General features: G+C 32.0%; 4 protein-coding genes across 5 annotated transcripts; 3 read left to right on the forward strand and 1 right to left on the reverse strand.

Moving 5' to 3' along the window:
• Nucleotides 1-1,096: 1,096 nt before the first annotated feature.
• Nucleotides 1,097-5,099, reverse strand: LOC133703705 (zinc finger BED domain-containing protein RICESLEEPER 1-like). 2 transcript variants are annotated; one of them, XM_062128311.1, is made up of 4 exons: nucleotides 4,938-5,099; nucleotides 1,715-3,712; nucleotides 1,565-1,621; nucleotides 1,097-1,462 (listed from the first exon to the last, which is right to left on the reverse strand). In XM_062128311.1, the coding sequence occupies exons 2-3, from the start codon at nucleotides 3,687-3,689 to the stop codon at nucleotides 1,575-1,577; spliced, it is 2,022 nt and encodes a 673-aa protein (XP_061984295.1). In that variant the 5' UTR covers nucleotides 3,690-3,712; nucleotides 4,938-5,099; the 3' UTR covers nucleotides 1,097-1,462; nucleotides 1,565-1,574. The 2 variants fall into 2 exon arrangements, with proteins under 2 accessions (XP_061984295.1, XP_061984296.1); XM_062128312.1 differs by having other exon boundaries at nucleotides 1,097-1,476.
• A 1,130-nt stretch (nucleotides 5,100-6,229) lies between these two features.
• LOC133703521 (F-box/LRR-repeat protein At3g26922-like) lies at nucleotides 6,230-9,586 on the forward strand. The gene is made up of 4 exons (XM_062128103.1): nucleotides 6,230-6,373; nucleotides 6,852-7,844; nucleotides 9,148-9,317; nucleotides 9,423-9,586. Exons 2-3 carry the CDS (start codon nucleotides 6,867-6,869, stop codon nucleotides 9,304-9,306), a joined length of 1,137 nt encoding a protein of 378 aa, XP_061984087.1. The 5' UTR covers nucleotides 6,230-6,373; nucleotides 6,852-6,866; the 3' UTR covers nucleotides 9,307-9,317; nucleotides 9,423-9,586.
• Nucleotides 9,587-13,620: 4,034 nt separating this feature from the next.
• On the forward strand, nucleotides 13,621-16,985 carry LOC133703520 (FBD-associated F-box protein At3g52670-like). The gene is made up of 4 exons (XM_062128102.1): nucleotides 13,621-13,778; nucleotides 14,206-15,198; nucleotides 16,497-16,666; nucleotides 16,764-16,985. The coding sequence occupies exons 2-3, from the start codon at nucleotides 14,221-14,223 to the stop codon at nucleotides 16,653-16,655; spliced, it is 1,137 nt and encodes a 378-aa protein (XP_061984086.1). The 5' UTR covers nucleotides 13,621-13,778; nucleotides 14,206-14,220; the 3' UTR covers nucleotides 16,656-16,666; nucleotides 16,764-16,985.
• A 4,007-nt stretch (nucleotides 16,986-20,992) lies between these two features.
• On the forward strand, nucleotides 20,993-24,966 carry LOC133702896 (F-box/LRR-repeat protein At3g26922-like). Its single transcript, XM_062127227.1, has 4 exons — nucleotides 20,993-21,255; nucleotides 22,096-23,171; nucleotides 24,458-24,627; nucleotides 24,726-24,966. Exons 2-3 carry the CDS (start codon nucleotides 22,137-22,139, stop codon nucleotides 24,614-24,616), a joined length of 1,194 nt encoding a protein of 397 aa, XP_061983211.1. The 5' UTR covers nucleotides 20,993-21,255; nucleotides 22,096-22,136; the 3' UTR covers nucleotides 24,617-24,627; nucleotides 24,726-24,966.
• The last annotated feature ends 1,842 nt before the right edge of the window (nucleotides 24,967-26,808 follow it).

Below are 26,808 nucleotides of genomic sequence, written 5' to 3' on the forward strand. Positions count from 1 at the left end.
ATAAAGTATTATTTATTTCAAGATGTAACAGCAGTAGTTAAATCTATAATATTTAAATTAAAAATAATCAATATATATATATATATATATATAACCTCAATTTGAAAAGTATTTCTAACTAAACATATTAAACTACTTTTTGTTTAACCTTAATTTCAACCACAGTTTTAACCAAACATATATAAATACCAAACCAACCTCAAGCTAAAATAATTTTTATAAAATAATTTTTTTCAAATCACAATCACAAAAACTACCACAATACCAAATATATTTTTAAAATTGAAAATATCAAATTGAAAAGGCAAAACTAACATTGGACCAAAGTCAAAGGCTTTTTTTACTTTAAAGTCAGGTAAGTAATTTAATTGTGCTTGAAAAAATAAAAACCCTAAACTACCCCTACATGTAAGATCTAAGTCTTTTTGTCCCTAAGGTTAGAAAAGTCTCTCTTGACCCAATAACCAACCCTATTATTTTTTGTTTGAATGGTAAAATAATAAATCTACTATTTAAATCCAATCCACAATAAATTAGATTCCATAGCTACAGCAAACTTGTTATTCCTAAGTTTAGCAAACACCAATGCATAAAATAACCTTATATTTGATTATGTTGTATTACGTATCTTGGATTGATCAATATTTTGGAACATAAACTTTATTATATACATCAGGATTTTTCAAATAAAAAAAACCACTTCTTTATTCTATTTAACCTTTTAAAATCGAAAAGCTGCATCATAGCAAACTCGTTTCTGATAAATCAACCTTCAATTTACCGCTATTTTAAATTCTTGGAACACCACAAGGAATAAACACATAAAAACGCACGAGCAGTCGAGCTCCTTACGCTCAACTATGAATCACAAGAATTTGCAGGATCACATTAGATTATTGACTTCTTAGCACACTGAATTTTTAAGTGTGCTTTTCTAAATTATAGGACTTTCGCACAATTTGCAGTCAGCCATGCCTTTGCATTATTATTAATTTTTAGTTTGTCAACTATACGTGATGCAGCAAAAGAAAATCCCTCAAATTGGAAGTGACATAATCAGTCAAAACTCAAAATCACTGAATTTATGAGAGCATAATTTGTGAAAATGAAAGTTGGAAAATACTATATATCAACACCATCCACTAAATTTCCGTTTCATCTAGTTATAATAAGAGATCTGCCCAATAGAGGCTCAAATTCTTCAAATTCAAGCGGTGGATACGCTAACCATGCCAATGCATGTCCTTAAATCTAGAACACAAAGGTTTTAGTCGCTATCCTCAAAATGTACATTTCAGCTTCTTGATGAAGCAACTGTACCTAAATAGCAATTTAGTCACACTGCAATATGAACATAGAGAATAAACTTTAACTATGCTACACCAAACTCTGGAGGCCTATGTGTAGGAAACAATCAGGTACCATCATACAGCACATAACTTCAAGATAGCTCCCCGTCAACCTTGCACGACAAGACTAGAATAAATAAGAAATAAGAAAAAAGAAAAAATAAGCATAAAGGGGGCATAGATTTATTTGCAACTCATATGACTTGATAACATACCATGAACAGACTAATTCGCTTCAACATAAAGCGCTAGAGCAGAAGATGGATTGTGATCTGGTACAATCACAACAGCAGAAAATTAGTAGAGGAGAAATTATGGGCCAACCAGATATATCAAAGTAAAATTCCAAGATTATGGACACAAACCTTCTGATTCCACCTGCAACCAATCCCGCGTGCATATCAGAGCCTGTCGAGTGTCTGGATTCAGGGAACTGCGATAACTATCAAGCACCCTACCTCCAACACCAAAAGCCAACTCTGGCGCAATAGTTGACATGGGAGTCCCCAGAATGTCTCGTGCCATCATAGACAAGATAGGGTACCTAGGTGTGTGGACTTTCCACCAATTTAATATGTTGAAATCACAATTGCGAGGAAAGACCGGTTCTTCCAAGTATTTGTCCAAATCAGATATTGCACTCTGACCTTGAGAAGATTCATGGAGGAACTTGTCAAAACCCTTTAATCTATCCCTACTATCAGTACTAGTGCTAGGTAAACTGCTGCCAGGTAAAGTTGAACCTTGATCGACCAATGTTGAGCAGATGGAGTATGCATTAAAAAGCTCCTTAATGCCATCAGAAACTTCCTTGATTCGATCCAGGGCAGTACTACCATAGATCTGGGAATAATAATACTCCACCAATTTCATCTTGAATCGAGGATCTAAGATGGCTGCTACTGCCAAAGCCAAACTGCACTTGCTCCAATATCTATCAAACTTGGCTTTCATCTTCGATGCCATGGAACTAAGAAAATCATCTGGGTTCTTACACCATTCAATTAACTGGATGTGAACATCACAAATTTCAGGAAAATATATGTTCGCTGTTGGACATTTATCCGCAGAAAAGATGTTGGTAATTTCAACAAAGAGTTTCAAATAACCAGTGATGGAACTGGCCCATTCCCACTCTGTATCAGTTAAAGCTGAGGTATAGGCTGGATCACGCTCTTGCAAGAAACAAAATGCACTCTTGTATCCTATGACTGTTTCGAGCATGAAGTATGTTGAGTTCCACCGAGTTGGCAAATCAAGAACCAAATTCTTCTGACTACTGATTCCAATTTGCTCTGCAATTTCATTGAACTTTCCTTGTATTACCTGCGAACTTTTAACATATCGAACACTTCCTCGGACCTTTTCAGTCACCTCTCGGATTGTTTCCATGGCATCTTGAACAATCAAATTTAGAACATGCGCAGCAGAGCGAACATCAAATAATTGACCATTACTCAAAAGGGGCCTGTTTTGTGAGATCCGATCCTTAATTCTGAGCACAATATCATCATCAGCAAAACAATCATCAAATGTCATGGCAAATAACTTGCATTCAACATCCCATTCCATGAGACAATTTATAATCACTTCTGAAAGCATATCTTCAGTATGAGAAGAATCCAAAGTCACAAAATTTAGAATTTTCTGTTGTAATTTCCAGTCCTCATCAATATAGTGCGCTATCAAACACAAGTATTCAGCATTTTCTGGAGAAGACCACATTTCAACAGCAAGGTTAATTCTGCCATGCAATCTATTTATCATCTCATACACTTTCTGTTTCTCTTTCATATAAATCTCAATACAAGAGACTTCAATGGAGCTATTTGGCACAAACTCAAACAAAGGCTGAAGATTCTTCACAAATATTTTGAATCCAACATGCTCAACCATGGTTAACGGGTAACCATGCAATATGATCATTCGGGCAAGATCCAGACGACTCTGTTCTTGATCAAACCTACAACTTCCAAGGCTAATAATTTCATCTTTTCTCGGTTCATGATCGAACTTTATAATTGTGGGCTTAATATATTCATCTTTTCTTTGTGTTTCATCATAGTTGGCATTGACATTTGCAATGCTAAGGGAAGTATCCTTCTTCTTTTTCTTTGCTGCAAGTAGTTGCGACACATCATAATTAGATCTCTTAAGACATCTCATTAAGTGATTTCTCAGATGCGTAGTCCCACTATTACTTGACCCACTGAGTTTCTTGTCACAATGCACACAAACAGCATAGCATACATCTGCCTTCCTAATCCTTTGGAAGTGATTCCATACGACAGACGTCAACCTCTTTGGTTTCTTAATAGCTGATTCATTTGATACTTCCATTGCATAGGTTTAAGAGCCAGAGTCTGCATTTGACAGGAATCAAGAAAAATTGTGACAAATGAATAATGTAACCTTTGATAAAATTTCAACACTGATGAAATCTATAAAAAAGACATGAAACAGCACTAGATTAGACCGATGACCTAGAGATGGGTTAACTCCAAAAACAAAGATTACATTCCTAAGACCTCCAAAACATAGCATGGTTCAATAGAGAAGCCAAACTCAGGATAACAAGAAAAATGCTTTGCAATTACTTTCATACTCTTTTTTTCCTGACAACAAAACCTTTAGTATGGGCATCACAAACTAAACATGTGGGTCTCACTTAAACCAAAACATTGCAGACAATCATGCATCCAAAAAGACCAGCCCAACCCACAAGAAGCAACTCTCTCAACAGAAACGGTTAGGAAACACTACACTAATGATCTTCCAATTTCATCATTAATAAGCAGCGGCCAAAAAACTCAGCAACCAACTCTTTCAGCTTTCACTATCCTCTTATGGAGAAAAAAAAAAAGGCACACGCGCATTCAAACGCATTACCAAAATCAAGGCTGTCAGTGGTGTCATCATCTACCATAGAAATAACAATCACATGAATAATTGTCACAACAAACAAAAGAAATCATTTCAAAATTCAGTATTCTTAAATCACTCAATAAAATCAAAGTTCCAGCTCCAGCCTCCATGAATAAAAAATCCAACCAATCCACCAAAAACCAAATGAATTGATCATCTTAAAACCCTAAATTCTCATAGACTCAAAACCCGACATTTCAGATTCAATCTTCCTTATAGACTATAACTCAACAGATACAATAAATTCAAAACCAATCCATCCTCTCAGAGTCCACAATTCTCAAACAAAATTAACAAAAGTAGCAAAAGTTTCAGCTCCAATCACCTCTATAAATATTAAGTGTCCACACACCAAGAAACGATATAAAACATAGATGGACCATCCTCAAATTCCCAATTTTCCAAGAACAGAGAAAAAAGAAAAACAAACTTTTTAACTTTACTTTTCTCTTTAACATGAATGCAAGATCCAATCTTTCAGCCATTATAACAATCAACTGAACAGTAACAGCAAAAAACAGTAAATGGGCCATCTCAAAATACAGGAAGTAAGCACTAAATCACATTTTGAAAAGAAAGAAAGGAAACAGAAATACAGAAAAAAGACTTGTGTATACAAGAACCTTAAAGAAACAAAAAAAAAAGGTGAAAAAAGGGTCTTACATGGATTCTTGGATAAGCTTTGCTTTTTGAGCTCCACAGAGCCCGATCAGAGGATCCGGGAAGGTTTAGATTTTGGACTCGGTGAAGAAAAGAAAAGATAAAAGAGGATCCGGTGTGGGGTTGTTGAAATTTGGAGAGAAAACGGGTAAGGATCCGGTAGGAAATCTGGTCATGTTGGAAACGGGTTGTGGGCCAATATCAGAGTTGAAAATATACTCTTTTTTTATTATTATTAAATTTGACTCGATAAACAACCATTTTATTCTTTACTTAAATTATTTAATACGATTCTATATCACTTAAACTAATTATTATTAGTCATTTAATTCATATTAACAATTTCAGACTTATAATTTTCAATATTTAAATTTTATATTAAAAATATATCTAAATAAATTTTTTAAAGTTAACTACTTATAACCAACTTAACTTAATTTAATTGCTCAAATATGTTGATTAATATTTTAATTATATCCAAAATCTAAGTATTTAGACTTTTTTCCAGGTGATTTGGATAAAAATAAGTTTTTATATCAAAACAATATAGACCTTGCTTTTTTACTGTCACAACAAGTCGTTTGACATTTTAAAAAATAAAGCTTGCATACGAGTTTTTTTTTAATGGGTCAAGCGCTGACCTGGCTTGCTAAGCCCGTTAACACCTATCTTTTATATATATATATATATATAATTTTTTTCATTTAAAAAAATACCAAGGTTTTTTTATATATTTTTTAAATAATTTTTTAATTTATATTTAAATTAATACCCCTTCTTTTTATTTTTTATTTTTTTATTTAATCTTTTTAAATAGTAATTGTTTTTTTAATTGTTTTATATGTATTTAATTTTGAAGATATTATTCTAATTCATCTTTAATTTTTTTATGTTTTATATAATTAAACTTTATTTAACAATAATATTTTTTTATTAATATTTCTAATAAGCATAACTTTTTGTGAGATATTTTTTTATTTTAATTTTATATATGTAAATTTTTACTATTATTTAATTAAATAAAAAAATTTTAATTAATAAAGTCATTGAACATAATATGATAAATGAAACGTCTTACGATATCAAATATTTTAATCTACATATATCTGATTATTTTAAATATATATTTAATTATTAATAATAACTTTATATATATATATATATATATATATATATATTGATTTGTAATTGATATTTTTTAATGTAAAAGAATATGGAAAATAAAAAGCGTCATGTTTAATTTATTTTTTATTAAAAAAACAAATATATCCGGCCTGCGGTCAATTAGCTAGAATGCTCCAAACAGCAGCGAAAACCCGTCGACTTTAACACTTCCTCACTCACCATAAAAAAAAAAAAAAAAAAAAAAAAAAAAAAAAAAACCCAAAGCGAATCCCTCAATTTCCCCTGTACTGTCTCGTCTCCGGCGAAATTCTCAGGTGAGTATCCTTAAAACCCTTTGAAATCAAATGGGTATGCAATAAATTCATGCAGCACGTACTGTTTAAGCCTTTAATAGTTTGGGGTTTATTGGTTGTTGCCTATGGATAGACAGATAGATGGGTTGATATTTATCTACATAAATTGGAAGATTTTGAATATAGTTTTGGCACACAAGGAGGTTTACTTCTTTTTTTTTCCGACTCAGTTTTAATCCAAGCAAATCATAAGATTTTTCATCCAAATGCAATTTGACTTAGGTCATTGATTCAAAACAATGGATTTTAATCAGGTAATATTTTTTTTATTTCAAATTGGTATGCAGTAAAATCAATCAATTAGTCTTCGTTGGTTATTGGTTTTGGAAATTAATTGGCTTAATCGGAACAACAAAGCATGGATTTTAACAATTATTTTCTTCGTAGTCTCATTTAATGGATCGTAATTAGTAATTCTAATGTTTTTTTCACTTATCAGTGTTGGTGAGATAGAATGGAATCAAGGACTAGAAAGAGGTCATCGCTGAACAACAATGAAGACAGGATCAGCACGCTACCAAATGTACTTCTCCATCACATTTTATCTTTTTTGGACGCAGTGCAGGTTGTTCAAACCTGTGTTTTGTCCAAAAGATGGATGAATGTGTGGAAATCTCATCCCTATCTTGACTTCAATTTTGAGACTTTTTCATCCTTAATAACTTCATATTATTATGACGATGACATGAACAATTTCACTGATTTTATCAGTCATGTTTTAGTACGTCGTAATAACGTCAAGGCTTTTAAGCTTTCCTTGGATACACGTCGTGATTGTCAGTATAGTGTGGTAGAATCTCTGATATATTATGCAGTTAAACATCACGTGGAAGAGATGTCTATAAATACTGCTCATTGGGATGTGCCAATTGTGTTACCTCGTTGTTTCTTTGACTGTGAATCATTGAGAAGCCTGAAATTGAAAGTTGATGGTGGCCTAGCTTTGCCAAAATCATTGGGGTTGCAGTCTCTGAAGACATTGCATCTTGGTGGGGCTCAGAATTTTGATGGGAAGATTTTCTCAAGTTGCCCGAATCTTGAAAATCTGACAATTGAAGATATATGCTTAAACGTGGTTGAAAACTTCAATATTCATGCTCTTAGTCTGAAAAGCTTGGAAATTTTGAATTGGAGATATAATAGAATTAAGCAGGGGTGCAAAGTTATGTTAGTTGCTCCTAAGCTTACCAGTTTCAAGTTTGATGGGAACACTCCTCTATTTTGGTCTGAAGTGAATCTTACCTCTTTGGATGATGTAAATGTAGTCTTGCAGAGATACTATCACAATCATTACTATCCATTCTATGTAGTTGAAGATGAATACATTTCAGAAGAAGAAGAAACCGAGCAGGGGCTTGGTCTCAATCTCATCAAGATGCTTCATCAGTTCTGCAGTGCAAAATCTTTGACATTATCCATGAATATCATTGAGGTGCATATTTTAAAACATTCTACAATTTAAGAGATTGTTTTGTTAAAGTTTGTGGTACAAGGCTGTGAAGTTCAGATGGCATGTCATCATTAGAGATATTGCGAATTTTGCCATTTTTGTCTCTTTAAAGATTTGTGCAGGAGGTTGTATTCTTAATTTGCATGGCTATCTTTAAGAAAATGATTTTCTTAGTGTGCATTCATTTAGATGCTTCTTGTTAACCTTTCATAAAGTTCCTAGCACATTAACTACTACTTCATTCCCTAGAGTGCCGCTAATGTAGTTGACAAATGCCTCCTTTTATGTTTTACATTGAAGAGTTGAAAGATATTCTCTGAACTGCATGAAAGAATTTTAGGATTTCGTGTGTGGTCGCTTGCTTGTGCGTTAGCCCAAGTGCGATTGATAAGGACTCTTTAGGATTTGGGAGTCATATTCCTGCAACTCTGTAATAGTTACTATTAGGCAGTGTTGAATTCTACAGGTGATGGCATAAGCTTTTTGACATTAAATTTTTACTTTTTTTAATGCTATGAGTTTGCTTTGTATTTTGGCAATGGTGCTGCTACTGATTGACCCTCAAAGTGTAATGTTGAAATGTGACATATCCTTGAAAAATTGAATTTTACATTCTATGCATCTTAAATGCGTTCTTTCCTCATAGGCTCTCTCCTTCTTTATGATGGCATGCTGGGCATAGATACAATAAATTTGAGCATACATCTTTTACAGTTATTTTTTCCATACAAGCTTACCACTGATTGGTTGGCTCGCAAGGCTTTGAATATTTGATAAAACTGGATTTTCTTGAGCTGCAATTTTTTATTCAAGTATGGTCGAGAGTCATTAACAGATTATTAATTTTCTCATGTATAGCTTTCAAGTAGTGTTACAAGTTAAAAGGATTCGTTTGTTCTTGTTCATGCATATTTTACCCACGACTAAATAATAATAATAATAATAATTATTATTATTATTATTATTATTTATTTTTTTATTTTTTGTTAGCGATACCTAAAAGAATTTCATTTGATGAAATATCAAATCCTTTATATTCTTGTTCTGCTGCTGACTTTTGTGTGAAAACAAGTCTGTTTATCATTAATAACTAACAGACTGACGTAGTTAACATGTAAAGTCAACTGTTTTCTTCAGCCATACCCAACTAATGTTTATCATTTGTTGCTCACTGAATAACTAAATGTTAATTATTTTATTTTTTTATTTTTTTATTTTGCAAGGGTTTGTTTCTTGAACATCCTTTAGTCTGGTTTCATTTTATATGAAATTTTCATGTTTCCAGGTTCTCTCGAAGGTTCCGGCTGCTCTAAATAAACATCCTTCTCCGTTTTCTAATTTGAAGTATCTGAAGTTGAAAACTGACCACAAGGATGTCACTCTACCTGCCCATGTCTTGAATTACTTTCTTAGAAGCTCTTCTTTGCTGAAAGTATGCTTCTAATATCTCCCAAGGTAATCGAACATCTCCTTCTACATTCAAAGTTACTGTTGATGCCACTAAAATAAAAACTGCTTCAGTCTCGCTCTAACATGCCTTGTAATTTCGTGGGCACAAAGCTGTGAAGCTATATGAAGGCAGTTCTTTCCATTACCATACGCATGTGAATGTCTTTCAAGTGCTTAGGTACTCCTTTGACACCTGTATTCTACATTCTAATCGATTGTGGCTTGATCCTTGTAGCATACTGCAATACAATATACGATGTTCTTTTTCCCGCAAACATTGCTTGGTTAATCCAATGTATTGAGCAGCTCTGATTGAAATCAGCAGTTTGCATGAAACTTGCCGAGAAAGAACCCTGCATACGATGTGTTAGCAAAGTTTGCCCAGAAGGTAAAAAGGAAATTGTTGGGTGATCTGTCGTTCTTGCATGTCGAACTTGCAAATATTTATTTACCTGTTGATTAAATAGGAGCGGTAGTTGTTCACTGCCAAAGGCTAAAATTGATTGATAACAGTTAAATTAACAAGGAGTAATTATTGATTAGGAGTTATGATTTATCCATAGACTGGTAAAAAAAATCATTATTATGACAGAGGCTAGTTACAAATGCCATGAAGAATTTAACAACTAATTACCACGCAAGGACTAATTGAGCAGGCTTAATTAGATTTACCGCGTTATGGTTTTTCATCGTTTAACTCCCTTAAGCATCAAACAATTGCACATGGACAGACTTGATGTGCTCTGCATCTTTTACCTCTGTTACCATTCCGAACATCAGGCGTTACGACTCCTCCTACGTAATAACCACTTATATATCTTTTTAGGAATTGATGAAGTCAGGTGCTCACACCATTGTGGCCCCAAACTCTAGGTAGCCACCAATGGCTTCTCTTGAAGGATCTACCTATCATCGAATGAACATGTCTAATTATAATCTGAGAGTCATCTAATTAGAGATGAAAAACACAACGAACATAACCATCTAGGTGGTGGTCTAGTGGTAAGAGCTTGGAACCAAGAAGCTTGTTCTCTCTGTGGTTTCAGGTTCGAACTCTGTGGTTGCTTATATGATGGCCATTGGAGACTTACATGGTCGTTAACTTCAGGACCTGTGAGATTAGTCGAGGTGCACGCAAACTGGCCCGGACACCCACGTTAAACTAAAAAAAAAACACAACGAACATGAATCACGACAATAATAACAATAATGATGATGTGGTCGATCATAATTAATGAACTAAATCAGATTTAAAATAAGTTAATACAAAATTAATCTCTCATATGAAAACCTGAGGAGCACTTTACCAAGATATCTTCCAAGAGCAAATGTTATAATGGGAATGTACGGAGGTTGCCAACCGTAACTTGGGCATATTATTCGAGTATGATCACACACTATGTAGGTGTACATAGATTTACATACCGTCTCAAATTGATTATATGACTCGACAATCTTATAGTACACAACCTTACTTGTTCCTAGGCAATATACAATGCTCCACAAGTTACTTTACAACATGGTAATGTCAAACCTCTTATACCTCAAGGACTTGTTATCAAACACAAGAAATATTGTAAATAGTCTAGGTTGATCTAAGTTATGAATTTGACAGGTTAACATGAGTGAACTCAATTTCTTTTTAAAAGATATCATCTTGAAATATTTTTTGAAGTTAAATCATGTTCTTAAACCTTAGGAATCGTCAAATCAACTAAGTCACGTTGAGCCAACTTCTACATAACTTAATTTGAAACCCAAGTAAGGAAACAAATCAGGTTGTGGGTTTATAAAATTGACATGGAGCTTATAAAATTGACAAATTATGCCAACTTTAGTCACATTTTCGAAGAGCTCACAATGAATTAGACATTCTTTCATATATTAAAAAAAAATCACTTATTCTTTTAATGGAATAAAATTTTTTTGAATAACATTATCTTAAAATATTTATTTAGATCAGGTTTTCACCAGGTAAACTTTATAAATTCATATATTATGAATTTACACCTATGTATTTTTAAAAAATTATGATCATAAGAACATCATTAACATCGTGATTAACACCATGAATCAATACTTGCAATGATTATGAGAAAGGAAGCTTGTAGTTTCTTTTAATTATATTGCTTAAGTTTTCCCTCTTATTATGACTATAATTTTGAGTTGTCAAAATATTTTAAAAATAATTATCTTTCGACAAAATTCTCTAGTATTGGCAAGCCCTTCTGGCATCCTAATCTATTAAAATCTTGAATATCTTATCACAATAGTCAATGAGTTATAGGTCAATTGATATTGATACCATCCTTATTTGTTAGATTATTGTGTTTGAACCTCTTCTTTGTCACATACAATAATTTGTATAATCCTTCTTCATAATTCAAGGAGATTGATAAATTACATTGCTATCTTTATTTTTTTAATTATATATTTTTTAATAAGTTAATTTTAAAATGTCGTGATAAAGATATAAATTTACCAAAATTGGTGAGGCTTAGGTCTTAGAAAAGGTCCGAATTTTGAAGAGTCTTTAAGCATTGATTGTAATAACAACTTTAAACTTGATATAGACAAGTTGGATGTTTAATCATTCATACACTTGATTCTAAGATCTTGAAAATTTTAATTCTAATTCACATTATGAGTTCACAAGGAGAAAAAAAAAAGAATGGAATTCAAACTAATTTTAAATAAATGATTGGATTTATACGCAATTAATATATGACAAATGAATAGTACAACATCATAACTAATCAAATATTTAATTTTAAAAAAATACCTAATAAAACTATTTTTTTTTAATTATGTCAGTTACAAACCAAATTAAACTGAACTGAAAATTAATTCAAATCAAACGCTAGTTTAGTTTTTTATTTATTTATTAACAAGTAACCAATAGGCCTTTTAATTAGGATGTTTTTTTTTATATAGTGCTTATTTACAATAACTATATAAAAAAAATTATATATTGAATTGGGCTTAAGAAGTTTTCATAATAGGCTTGGTTTTTTTGTAGGCCTTTATTAACAACTAATTGGTTTATTGTAATAGACTTTTACTTCCGAAGTTTATATATATATATATATATATATATATATATATATAATTTGTTTTTAAATAAGATGATTACACGTCATTCACTTTAGATAACAAATCCAAATTTTCAATTTTTTTTTTAAAAAACCCTTAAAAAATAAAAGAAGTCTTAATAAACACATCTTTTACCTTCAAACAATATATAATCACTTTAGAAACTAAAAATCAAACCAAAAACAAAAAACTTTTAAATGGACTGCTCTACCTTTTCCAACATGAAAGAAAAAAAACTCCATTGAACTTCCCTCTCTTAAATAAACCTAATGACACAAAAAAGGTTTTTTTTTTATGAAAATTTTGTTTCTCTTCTCTCAACATCCAAGAATCAAAACATGAAAAATAAAATTTATGATCTCCATATAAAATCTTAAAATAACATGAATCAAATATAAAAAGATTAAAACTTCAAGAACAAACTAAATTTTTTCATGTCTTTTTAACAATGGAAACAAAAAAGTTTTATTTCTTTAAACTTTGATCCTAGTTGTTTCAATTGTTTTTAACTACAAATTAAAATTCTATTTCATAAAATTGATATTTAATTTAACATCAATAATTCTTAGAGACTTTGTAAAATATCTCAACACATAAAACAATATCAATAATTCAATATTAAGAACGGGGATGAAATTCAAAATGATATTGTAGAAGGGACAATGTTGTCCATAATGAATTTTTGACTTTGAAAACAATGTAGCATAATAAAAACTTGCATTATGTTTTAACTGTATTTTTAGTTGTAATTTGTAATGTTCTTTTATAATTTGTTTTTGTCTAAAAGAAAAGTTTTTATACTGATTATTTCTTACATTCCAATATTAATGCTGTTTTCATTGTGCTCATGTATATATAAAAAAATTCAAATATTCCAATATTAATGTTAATTAGCCACATTAACTAAAAATAAAAATAATAAAAATTCAACTAATTTATAGGTGGCTCAATGGTAAGAGATTGAGATTAAAAAGTTTGTTTTTTTGTGATCTCAGGTTCGAGTCATGTGATTATTAATATAATAATTACTAAAAATTTATATAATTATTAATTTTAGAATCTTGTAAGGAAAGCACAAAAAGAATAATTTTTTGTCAATTGCTTTTGATTGCAGGATAGAAGGGAATGTGATGGTTTTAAGGTAACATTGCCTAATTTTGAACTTTGAGAAATTGATTGAAAATATAATTTATAGGAGAGGGATGCAATTGTAGTTATCCATTAACTTTCTACTACCCGTCCCTAATCCTTTATATATGCTGCTCCAAACAGTGAGTGAAAAGCCGCCGAATTTAACACTCCCTCCCCCCAAAAAACAATTCTACGAATCCCTCAAATTCCCCTCTACTGTCGCGTCTCCGGCGAAATTCTCAGGTGGGTATCCTTAAAACCCTTTAAATTCAAATTAGTATGCAATAAATTCATGCAGCATGGGCTGTTTAAGCCTTTAATAGATAGGGGTTTATTGGTTGTTGCCTATGATTGATTGTTATCTACATAAACTGGAAGATTTTTAGTTAAGTTTTAACACACAAAGAAGTTTACTTTTTTTTCCCCTTTTAATCCAAGCAAATCATAAGATTTTGTCTTCCAAATGCAATTTGACTTAGTTCATTGATTCAAAACAATAGATTTTAATCAGGTAATATTTTTTTATTTCAAATTAGTCTTCGTTGGTTATTGGTTTTGGAAATTAATTGGCTTAATCGGAACAACAAAGCATGGATTTTAACTATTATTTTCTTCGTAGTCTCATTTATTGGATCGTAATAAGTAATTCTAGTGTTTTTTCATTCATCAGGGTTGGTGAGATAGAATGGAATCAAGGACTAGGAAGAGGTCATCGCTGAACAAAAATGAAGACTGGATCAGCACGCTACCAAATGTACTTCTCCATCGCATTTTATCTTTTGTGGACGCAGTGCAAGTTGTTCAAACCTGTGTTTTGTCCAAAAGATGGATGAATGTGTGGAAATCTCATCCCTATCTCGACTTCAATTTTGAGACATTTTCATCCTTAATAAATTCAGATTATTACGAGGATGAGATGGTCAATTTCACTGATTTTATCAATCAAGTTTTAGTACGTCGCAATAACTTTAAGGCTATTAAGATTTCCCTGGATTTATGTGGTCATACTCGGTACAGTTTGGTAGAATCTTTGATATATTATGCAGTTAAACATCATGCGGAAGAGATATGTATAGATACTGCTTGTCGCGATGTGCCAATTGTGTTGCCTCGTTGTTTCTTTAACTGTGAATCATTGAGAAGCCTAAAATTGAGAATTGATGGTGGCATAGCTTTGCCAAAATCATTGGGGTTGCCATCTTTGAAGACATTGCATCTTGGAGGGGCTCAGAATTTTGATGGGAATATTTTCTCAAGTTGCCTGAATCTTGAAAATCTGACAATTGAAGATATATGCTTAAACACAATTGAAAATTTCAATATTCATGCTCTTAATCTGAAAAGCTTGGAAATTTTGAATTGGAGATATAGTAGAATTATGCGTGGGTGCAAGGTTATGTTATTTGCTCCAAAGCTTACCAGTTTCAAGTTTGATGGGAACACTCCTTTATTTTGGTCTGAAGTGAATCTTACCTCCTTAGATGATGTAAATGTAGTCTTGCAGAGATACTATTACAGACATGACTATCAATTCTATGTAGATGAAGATGAATACATTTCAGGTGAAGATGAAACCAAGCAGGGGTTTTGTCTGGATCTTCTCAAGATGCTTCATCAGTTCTGCAGTGCAAAATCTTTGACACTATCCATGAATATCATCGAGGTGCGTATTTTAAAACATTTTACAATTTAAGAGATTGACTTGCTAAAGTTTGTGGTACAAGGCTGTGAAGTTCAGATGGCAAGTCATCATTAGAAATATCATGAATTTTGTCATGTTTGTGGCTCTAAAGATTTATGCAGAAGGTTGTATTCTTAATTTGCATGGCTATCTTTAAGAAAATGATTTTCTTAGTGTGCATTTGTTTAAATGTGTTTTTTTGACCTCTCATAAAGTTCCTAGCACGCTAACAACTACTTCATTCCCTAGAGTGCCACTAATTTAGCTGACAAATGCCTCCTTTTATGTTTTACATTGAAGAGTTGAAAGATATTCTCTTTAATGCATGAAATAATTTTAGGATTTCATATGATTCCTTGCTTGTGTGTTAGCCCATGTGCGTTTGATAAGGACTCTTTAGGATTTGTGTCATATTCTTGCAATTCTGTAATCTTACCTACTAGGCAGTGTTCAATTCTGCAGGTGATGACATAAGCTTTGTGAACTTTTTTAATGGTATGAGTTTGCTTTGTAATTAGGCAATGGTGCTGCTACTGATTGACCCTCAAAGTATAATGTTGAAATGTGACGTGTCCTTGAATAATTGAATTTTACATTCAATGCATCTTACGTTCTTAACCTCAAAGGCTCCCTCCTTCATGATGGAATGCTGGGCATAGATACAATAATCTGAGCATGCATCATTTAGAGTTATTTTTCCTTACAAGTTTACCACAAGATTGATTGGCTTGCACAGCTTTGAATATTTGATAAAACTGGATCTTCTTGTGCTGCAATTTTTGGTTCGAGTGTTGTCTGAGGGTCACAAACAAATTGTTAATTTTCTCATGTCTCTTTCAACCATTGTTACAAGTTAAAAGGATATGTTTGTTCTTGTTCATACGTATTTTACCCACCACTAAATTATTATTATTATTTTTTTTGTTTTTTTGTTAGCGATACCTAAAAGAATTTCCACAGTAGTTTCATTTGGTGAAATATCAAATCCTTCATATTCTTGTTCTGCTACTGATCTTTGTGTGATAACAAGCCTGTTTATCATTAATAACTAACGGACTGATGAAACTGTTTTCTTCATCCATACCCAACTAATTTTTAACTGGTTATCATGATCATCTATGGACATCAAGTTTCATGATGAGATTGTTTGTCAAAAACCTTGGATTTGTTGCTCACTGAATCACTAAAATGTTAATTTCCTTGTTTTTCGCAAAGGTTTCTTTCTTAGTTGAACATCCTTTAGTCTGGTTTTATTCTATATGAATTTTTCATGTTTCCAGGTTCTCTCCAAGGTTCCGGCTGCTCTAAATAAACATCCTTCTCCATTTTCCAATTTGAAGTATCTGAAGTTGAAAACCGACCACAAGGATGTCACTCTACCTGCCCATGTCTTGAATTACTTTCTTAGTAGCTCTTCTTTGCTGAAAGTATGCTTCTAATATTTTGCAAGGTAACCGAACAACTCCTTCTACATTAAAAGTTACTGTTGATGTCTCTTAAACAATAACTGCTTCTGTTTCACACTAACATGCCTTGTAATTTCTTAGGGCACAAACCGACAAAGCTCTGAAGCTATTTGAAGGCAATTCTTTCCATTACCATACGCTTGTGAATGTCTTTCAAGTGCTTAGGCACTCCTTTGAGGCTTGTAATCTTCATGCGAATCGTGGCTTGATCCTTGTAGCCTACAGCAATACCATATACGATGTTCTTTTTCCTGCAAACATTGCAAGGTTAATCTAATATATGAGTAGCTCTGATTGAACTCAGCAGTTTGCCTGAAACTTGCTCAGAAAGAATCATGCATACAATGCCAGTTAATGCAAAATTTGCCTAAAAGATAAAAATGGAAATTGTCGGGTTATGCGATGATGCCCTTCTTGTGAATTGATTTTGTGACATTTTTTTTTCAATCCACATTAAGAAAGCTAATTGATACGAGAATTTCACGTAACTGTACAAATAAATTACTATGGATTATAATAGTGAAATTATCTTTTTACCTCTTAATGACTTAAATTTAAGCTTTGATTTAGGGGTATTTAGGTTTTTTAGCTGACTTAGTTGTCATTAGAAGATATATTGCTTGGGGTGTTTGTGTGTTTTTTTAGAACTTTTTAACATAGTTAAAATAATCTTTTATATTTAGAGTCAGTAAAATTTAGAATTATTAATCAAGGAATATCTTGACTTTTTATAATAATAAAAATATTTCTTTATCCCCAAGATCAAAAAATAATGGGCTGGTGGATAAGAGTATTTCAGATTTTTTCAATTTTCATATAAAAAAATAATGCCTGTAACCTTAAAAAAGATTAAAAAAAAAAAGCTTTGTTTTGGAGGGTATTTTGGTATTTTTACATAGGTATTTTGTGTAATTAAGAGGACCATGTGGGCATTTTAGTATTTTTTTTTTAGTATTTTTTATTTTTTTAATTGAAAAGCTGCTAGCGTATATTTCACATGTCTTAGCGAGTGGACGACACCCACGCCATTAAAGAGGCGCATGAGACGCTTCCTGGTGGTCAAATCTGGTTGTTTCCTGTTTAACTCGATGCGCATCCGTGCTCTCTTTCATATGATGCGGTGTGTGTAGACATATAATGGTTAGGTTATTGCTGGTGATCGATTATTTGTGTTTTTTCTTTTTTTTCTATTTCATGACAGCTAAAATACACAATTATCATCCTTTTGTTTGCCAAACCTTACCCTTTTATCATTTAATGGCTTAAAATTAAGCCTTCAGTTTATGAGTATTTGGGTATTTTCTTCTCACTCGGTGGTTATTAGAAGATTGTTTGGGGGTGTATGTTTATTTTCTAATTTTAACACAATTAAAGCACTTTTTTATCTCCAGAATCAACAAAATTTAGAACTGTTGACTAAGAGTTTTTTGACTTTTCACAATATTTGTAATAGTAAAAATACTTATTTGCATCTAAAATAAAAAATGATAGGCTATTGGACAAGAAGATTTCAGGTTTTTTTAAATTTTTATGTATAATAAAATAACACTTTTAGTCTTAAAAAATAAAATAAAAAAATAGCTTAGATCTGATAAAAATATAACGTGCGCGCCAAATCTAAACAACTTAAATTTAACACCGTGCCAGATCCAATTGCTTTGAGCCTCAGAATTAATACTAGAGATTCAGCAAGTTTTCCAACCATACCAGGCCAAAGCGCCTAACTTCATCTAAAGGGGCCACAGAATTAATACTTGAGATTCAGCAAGTTTTAATGATGTGAATGCCATGACTAATTAACTCTGTTGTCATTACTTAGACACCAAAAAATAAACTGAGCGGAAATTATTCTACACAATGGGTGCAAGGCACATTTAGAAACATTATTAGCTCTTAATTAATTTAAGATTTTCTCAATGTTCCATCTCTGTCAGTGTAAGATCACTTACAAGTGCTTTCTGGCTTTTTTTCCTCTCTTTTCTTCAACTTCAACACATTAGATTCACCTTTACCTCCCCTTCTTCATCGCATCCCACCTTTTCCATTCATTTAATCCCTACCACTAATGGTTGCCTTTTCATTTGCAGGGATTCTCCATCAGTAGGATTGCACTTGCTTTTTGTGCGTGCAACAACTTAATAACCTGTTCTCCAGCTACATTTACGAGCCTCTTTTGACTGCTACAGCAAGAATTTACTTGGCTCTCTTGCAATGCACCATTACTCTTTGCCATTGATGAGGCATCGTTTTGTTGTTTGTTTGCTGAATGCTTTTCTTTTGTAATGCTTTTTGTTGTTGCTAAATTCAAGAATACAGGTGTTGCCTAGCTCTTTAAGAATGATCAATCAAATAATACATCCTCTCAAATTATACAAGCTTTTGTTCTTACAATTTCTTTGCATTGTGAACCCCTTTCACACACTGATATATAGTTGCCCATATCTTCATCTGCACAATTGTTTTTGCTTCCTTCAACGTTCTCTTAATCATAACTTCAGCTGGTTTTTCTAAATTTTATTAGCACCATTGATAGGTATGGTTTGCCATACCCAATCACTTGGGTATAACTTGGGTCGCATGAAAGAGTTTAAATACAAAATTATTCTTGGATTTCAACAAAAATAAAGTTGCACACACATATGTTTTTGTCATTTTCATATAATTTTATTGTAAATATCATGTGAGGTTGCCAGATCTAGTCAAGACTTGCCTTTAGGTTAGGGTTTTTTTTGTTTTTTTTTTTAAAAAATAAAATAACATGAAGCTTAAATACTCAAGTAAATACATATGGTGGAGGAAAATTATCTTACGAGGTTATGGTATGTATGTTTTCAGAATAGAACTTCAACAGCAAAGCTTAAAGAGGAATAACATGAAGCTTTCTAATGAAGAAGCTGCAGATTGTCTAGGAGTTCTATATATTACCAAGGGTTCAAGATTGTTTATATAGCTTTGAATCCATATAGATATATCTACGTAAAAAAGGATGGTGAACATGCATATATGTATGCCCTCGTGGTTGATGGTGAATATATTAGATTTTACTAGAGCTGATATTTTCACGAGAACAAGCTTGTTCATTTATAATTTTAGAAAAAAACAACATACTCAAGACAAAATTGTTCTTATTGATTCTACGCGGCTCTACAACATGATCTCTCGGATGATTTAAGTTTCAGATTCAACTGTGTTTGAGTTGAATTTAAATGATTAATTTAATCTAGCAGACTTAAACTTTACCTGGTTGTCATGATCTAACTTTTAAAAATTATCAAGTTGCTGTCATTAACACATGCCTACCCCGATCATGCTCAAATGCAAAATAATAAATTATTGAAGGATAAAAAAGTTTATTGAATGAAATGAAAAAATAATATTATAATACACTGACTTAGATCAACAACATTCCATGATAAATTAACCTAGTTAAACTAATTTTTTTTTTCATCTTTTTTTTTTGTAGAGCTTTTATTAGATTCAGGTGGGATGAGATATAAAACAAAATTAAAGAGTTATTAAACAATCAATAATAAAATTAAAAAAAAATCATGGTGTTTGTAACGTATGCACTAACTTGTGAGGAAGCTAATCGCAGTAGAGAGGCATGTTTAACATCCCATGAGATCTAATGACTACCTTTCTAAGTATCATCGAAATCGTTTCCACAGGGGCTTTCTTAGAGGGCAGAGCATGAAGGTCAGTCATGTCTGACATGGTTCTGGTGACCACTCTTTTTTCTTTTATTCCTTTTTCTCCGCCCGTCGGTCTTAGCGCCTAATTCCTTTTCTTCTTCCCTCCAAGGACTTTGTTTTTTTATTTTGTTTTTTTTTATATATCAAATTATATCCCTCTATCTACAATTAATATCAAATGCATGAATAATGATTATTTTTTACATGTTGTCTTTTGTACTACTAACCAAATTCATATATTCCATTATTAATGATGCCAATATTAAAAGGTAATGTTAATTAAATAAAAATAAAAATAATAAAAATAACCTTGAGAGATATAATTTAACTGATCAGGTCCTATGTTTTTTTTTTATAGAGGTTGCTAGTTCGACTCACAAATTTTAAGGCTACTGGAGACTTATATGGTTGTTAATTTCAGAACCTATGAGATTAATCAATATACGCTAAAACTGATCCCAACACCTATATTAATTTTAAAAAATAAATAACAAAAATCCTAGAATGTATATCTCATTTGCTAATTGGTATTACTATGCTTCTTGGGTAAATAATGGAAAAAGCAAGGAAAGCGCTTAACGAATAAATTCTTGCCTAATAAAAAAGCAATTGCGGGAAAACATAGAAGGGAATGTGATTGGTTTTAAGGTAACATTGCCGTATTTTAAACTTTGAGAAATTGATTGAAAAAATATAATTTATAGGAGAGGGATGCATTTGTAGTTAGTTACCAATTATCTTTCTACTACCCGTCCCTGATCCTTTATATACGCTCCAAACAGCGAGTGAAAGCCGCCGACTTTAACACTTCCTCACCAAAACAAACAAATACGAATCCCTCAAATTCCCCTCAACTGTAGTGTCTCCGGCGAAATTCTCAGGTGGGTATCCTTAAAACCCTTTGAATTCAAATGGGTATGCAATAAATTCATTCAGCACATGCTGTTTAAGCCTGTAATAGATTGGGGTTTGTTGGTTGTTGCCTATGGATAGATAGATAGATGTGTTCATTGGTATCTACATAAACAGGAAGATTTTGAGTATAGTTTTAACACACAACGAAGTTTACTTATTTTATTCCTTTTATTTCCACTCGCTTTTAATCCAAGCAAAGCATAAGATTTTTTCTTCCAAAAACAATTTGACATAGGTCATTGATTCAAAACATTAGATTTTAATCAGGTTTTTTTTAACCCCGTAATCTCATTTGAATTCATTATCTAGAAAAAAATGACAAATTATATTATAATTGAAATAATATATGTTAATTTTTTAATATAATAGTAATATTGATCCTAGAGTATATTTTTTTTTTGAACGAAATGATAAGAAAAATACGAAGTTGTGTTTATGATATCCAAATTTTATACCCTTTTCTTTTCATTTTTTCTCATGAAACTTTTTATATTAAATTTTGTTTATAAGGTGAATCAAAATTCTTAAAGATATACTTTGGCATGAAATGCTGTATTATTATAAATAACGTTTTGGTACATATGCTAATAATAAACTAGTCTCTGAAAATTAACAAATTCATTTTTAAGCCAATCAAGAGATTATATTGGCAGTATAATTATAGCTGGATAGTACAATTACAAGAAAATTTAGTGTGATGGTTAATTTGAAATATGGGATACTGAGCTGTAATTATAACTCTTTTTCAAATTTCGATGACTTCGTAACATTCCTTCCTTGTTTGCTTTTTGTTGTGGAATTTGCAGTTCTCAATCAATAGGTATCTCCTTGTCTCTCCACATTAACAATGGAAATAATCATACTGGAAACAGATAGACAACCTCAAAATAACCAAGAACCAACAGGGGAACCAAGGACTAGGAAGAGGTCATCACTGAACAACAATGAAGACAGGATCAGCACGCTACCAAATGTACTTCTCCATCACATTTTATCTTTTGTGGACGCAGTGCAAGTTGTTCAAACCTGTGTTTTGTCCAAAAGATGGATGAATGTGTGGAAATCTCATCCCTATCTCGACTTCAATTTTGAGACATTTTCATCCTTAATCAATTCAGATTATTATGACGATGAGGTGAACAATTTCACTGACTTTATCTATCATGTTTTAGTACGTCGCCATAACCTTAAGGCTGTTAAGATTTCCTTAGATATACTTCGTGATACTCGATGTAGTTTGGTGGAATCGTTGATATATTATGCAGTTAAACATCATGTGGAAGAGATATCTGTAAATACTGCTCATTGGGATATGCCAATTGTGTTGCCTCGTTGTTTCTTTGACTGTGAATCATTGAGAAGCCTAAAATTGAAAGTTGACGGTGGCATAGTTTTGCCAAAATCTTTGGGGTTGCAGTCTCTGAAGACATTGCATCTTGGTGGGGCTCGGAATTTTGATGGGAAGATTTTCTCAAGTTGCCCGAATCTTGAAAATCTGAAAATTGAAGATATATACTTAAACACGATTGAAAATTTCAATATTCATGCTCTTAATCTGAAAAGCTTGGAAATTTTGAATTGGAGATATAGTAGAATTATGCGTGGATGCAAGGTTATGCTATTTGCTCCTAAGCTTACCAGTTTCAAGTTTGATGGGAACACTCCTTTATTTTGGTCTGAAGTGAATCTTACCTCTTTGGATGATGTAAATGTAGTCTTGCAGAGATACCATCACAGTAATAACTATCCATTCTATGTAGTTGAAGATGAATACATTTCAGAAGAAGATGAAACCGAGCAGGGGCTTGGTCTCAATCTCATCAAGATGCTTCATCAGTTCTGCAGTGCAAAATCCTTGACATTATCCATGAATATCATTGAGGTGTGTTTTTTAAAACATTCTACCATTTAAGAGATTTATTTGTTAAAGTTTGTGGTACAAGGCTGCAAGTTCAGATGGCATGTAAACATTACAAATATTGTGAATCTTGCCATTTTTGTTGCTTTGAAGATTTATGCAGAAGGTTAAATTCTTAATTTGCATGACCATCTTTAAGAAAATGATTTTCTTTGTGTGCATTCAATTAGATTTGTCTTGCTGACCTTTCATAAAGTTCCTAGCACATTAACAACCACTTCATTCTCTAGAGTGCCACCAATTTAGTTGACAAATGCCACCTTTTATGTTTTATATTGAAGAGGCGAAAGATATTCTCTTTACTGCATGAAAGAATTTTAGGATTTCGTGTGCGGTCACTCGCTTGTGCTTTAGCCCATGTGTGTTTGATAACAACTCTTTAGGATTTGGGTGTCGGGGGGTTGAGGTAGGGAGGGGTTTGGTTCATATTCTTGCAACTCTGTAATCTTAACTATTAGTGAGTGTTAAATTCTACATGTGATGGACATAAGCTTTTTTGACATTGAATTTTTACTTTTCTAATGCTATGAGTTTGCTCCGTAATTTGGCATTGGTGCTGCAACTGGTTGACCCACCAAGTGTAATGCTGAAATGTGACATGTCCTTGAATAATTTAATTTTACATTCCATGCATCTTTTATAGCTATCTTTTCCTTTCAAGTTTACAGCTACTGGCTTTGATTGATTGGCTTGCACTACTTTGATATTTGATAAAACTGGATTTTCTTATGGTGCAATTTTTGGTTTCAAGTATTGTGGAGTGTCACTAACAGATTATTAATTTTCTGTATGTATCACTTTCAAGTGGTGTTACAAGCTCTACTAAAAGAATATGTTTGTTCTCGCTGCACACATATTTTACCCATGACTAAGTTATTATTTTTTGTTGGAGATACCTAAAAGAATTTCTACAGTAGTTTCATTTGGTGAAATATCAAATCTTCTATATTCTTGTTCTGCTGCTGACTTTCGTGCGAGAACAAGTCTGTATATCATTAATAACTACCGGACAGACTTAGTCAACATGTAAAGACAGCTTTTTCTTCAGCTATATCCAACTACTGTTTAACTGGTTATCATGATCATCTATCGACATCAGATTTCATGATGAGATTGTTATTTTATAACCTTGCATTTGTTGCTCACTGAATAACTAAAGTGCTAATTTCACTGTTTTTCTCTAAGGTTTCTTTCTTAGTTGAGCATCCTTTGATCTGGTTTCATTTTATATGAAATTTTTGTGTTTCCAGATTCTCTCCGAGGTTCCAGCTGCTCTAGATAAACATCCTTCGTCATTATCTAATTTGAAGTATCTGAAGTTGAAAACCGACCACAAGGATGTCACTCTACCTGCCCATGTCTTGAATTACTTTCTTAGAAGCTCTTCTTTTCTGAAAGTAAGCTTCTAATATTTTCCAAGGTAATCGAACAGCTCCTTCTACATTAAAAGTTACTGTTGATGCCTCTTAAATAATATCTGCTTCACTTTCCACTCTAACATGCCTTGTAATTTCTTAGGCACAAACCCACGAAGCTGTGAAGCTATTTGAAGGCAGTTCTTTCCATTACCAAAACGCATTGAATGTCTTTCAAGTGCCTAGGTACTCCTTTGGGGCTTGTAATCTTCATTTTAATTGATCGTGGCTTGATCCTTATAGCATACAGCAATACCATATAAGATGTTCCTTTTCCCGCTGACATTGCGTAGCTAATCCAATATATTGAGTAACTCTGATTGAACTCAGAAGTTTGCCTGAAACTTGCTCAGAAAGAACCATGCATACGATGCCAATTAATGCAAAATTTTCCCAAAAGGTAAAAAGGAAATTGTTGGGTGATGCGTTGATGTCGTTCTTGCATATGAATTTTTAACTATGTTTACGTTGACTAATTAAACAGTAGTTTACTTCTAAACAAGAAAAATAAGGCTAAAACTGATGGATAACGGTTAAATTAACCAGGAGTCGTTATCGATTAGGGGACAATAAGAGGTTGCGTAAACTTGAAACTCACTATATCAAAATATAAAATGAAAAACCTGATTGATTAATACATTAGCATATCCGGTAGGATCATATTTAATATCGTTTCATTAGTCAAAATTGATGCAATTTTAAAAACAAATTGGTGAAAACAAAGTCATTATGATTAACCAATAATCAGTACAATTCATAGATAGAGGCCAATTATATAGCTATAAAGATTCTGACAGCAAATTGCCAACTCTAGGGCTAATTGAGCAGTCTCAATTACACATACAATGCTATGGTTCTTCATCGTCTAATTCCTTTAAGCACAAAGAGATGCATATGGACAAACTCATCGTACTCTCAAGCATCTTATATCTTTGCTACCATTCCTAATATGTTTGCCTTCACAAGCTTGTAATGGACACGACGATGCTATTACACTTTCAGCACAATATCACATGTATCTGTTTTTAGAGATTGATGGTATAGTTAGGTGGTCATAACCATTGTGACCAAACTCCAATCAACCATCAATGGCTCCTATTGAAGGATCATCATTCTATCAGAAAATGAATCCATCTAATTCTAATTTAAGAGTCATCCAATTGAAGATGAAAAACACAACAAACACATTAATTATGGTAGTTATAAAATTATACAGGTCATGATCGATTAGCTATATCATATTTATAGTGAATTGAGACAAAATTGATCTTCCATGCAAAGAGTATAGTGTGTTTAGTATTGTGGTAACTGTTGTGATTGTGATTTAAAAAAAATTGTTTTTATAAAAAGTGCTTTTAGTTGAGGTTGTTTTGATATTTATATATATTTGGTTAAAACTGTGGTTGAAATTGAGGTTGAACAAAAAGTAGTTTAATGTGTTTGGTTAATAATGCTTTTTAAATTGAGGTTATAAAATAAATAAAAAATATATATATTAATATTGATGGTTTTAAATTTAAATATTGTAGAATTAATTATTACTATTACATCATGAAATAAATAATACTTTATATAAAATATTTTTTATTATTCCATTAAACTATCTATAATTCAATTACATACAAAATTCATCCGATAAGAACTACAGTTTCCATAATTTTTTGAGCGTGTAATAAAATTAGATAAAATATTATCAGGTATAAAATTGATATTGCAGTGCGAGTGAATTTAATTCACTCTATACTAGTTTTTCAGGAAAAAAAATATTATTCACATCACAGTGCGAATGAATTTAATTCACTCCAAACTAATTTTTTTAAAAAAAAACTATTAGAAAAATTAATACACTAAAAAAATCTAAAACTAAAACTAAAACTAAAACTATTCACGTGAATAGTGCAAGTAAATTGTACTGTTCATTAAGTGAATAGTGCAATTCACTCGTGCGAGTAAATTGCCTTGTTAATTTTTTAAAGTGAATAGTGCAATTCTCTTGCACTATTCACATTAAATAATGTATCAATGTACACTATTCACGCTAATTGCACTGTTCAGTGAACATTAGAATTAGCATAAAATAGTGCGTGAAAAGCAAGAATTTGCCAAAACCTTGGAGGTTCCTAGCCATATACTGAGTATCAAGGCTGCCAAACTAACCGCCTTAACCCATGACAAACAACACAATC

This window comes from Populus nigra, chromosome 9, assembly GCF_951802175.1.
Source record: "Populus nigra chromosome 9, ddPopNigr1.1, whole genome shotgun sequence".
NCBI lineage: Eukaryota > Viridiplantae > Streptophyta > Magnoliopsida > Malpighiales > Salicaceae > Populus > Populus nigra.

Excerpts from the sequence above, each read along its gene's own strand:
- LOC133703705 (XM_062128311.1), bottom strand. The coding sequence starts at position 3,689 with ATGGAAGTATCAAATGAATCAGCTATTAAGAAACCAAAGAGGTTGACG. Across the intron at positions 1,622-1,714 it reads GTTGCAGGTGGAATCAGAAG|ATCACAATCCATCTTCTGCT; the intron begins GTTTGTGTCCAT and ends TGATTGTACCAG.
- LOC133703521 (XM_062128103.1), top strand. The coding sequence starts at position 6,867 with ATGGAATCAAGGACTAGAAAGAGGTCATCGCTGAACAACAATGAAGAC. Across the intron at positions 7,845-9,147 it reads TATCCATGAATATCATTGAG|GTTCTCTCGAAGGTTCCGGC; the intron begins GTGCATATTTTA and ends TCATGTTTCCAG.
- LOC133703520 (XM_062128102.1), top strand. The coding sequence starts at position 14,221 with ATGGAATCAAGGACTAGGAAGAGGTCATCGCTGAACAAAAATGAAGAC. Across the intron at positions 15,199-16,496 it reads TATCCATGAATATCATCGAG|GTTCTCTCCAAGGTTCCGGC; the intron begins GTGCGTATTTTA and ends TCATGTTTCCAG.
- LOC133702896 (XM_062127227.1), top strand. The coding sequence starts at position 22,137 with ATGGAAATAATCATACTGGAAACAGATAGACAACCTCAAAATAACCAA. Across the intron at positions 23,172-24,457 it reads TATCCATGAATATCATTGAG|ATTCTCTCCGAGGTTCCAGC; the intron begins GTGTGTTTTTTA and ends TTGTGTTTCCAG.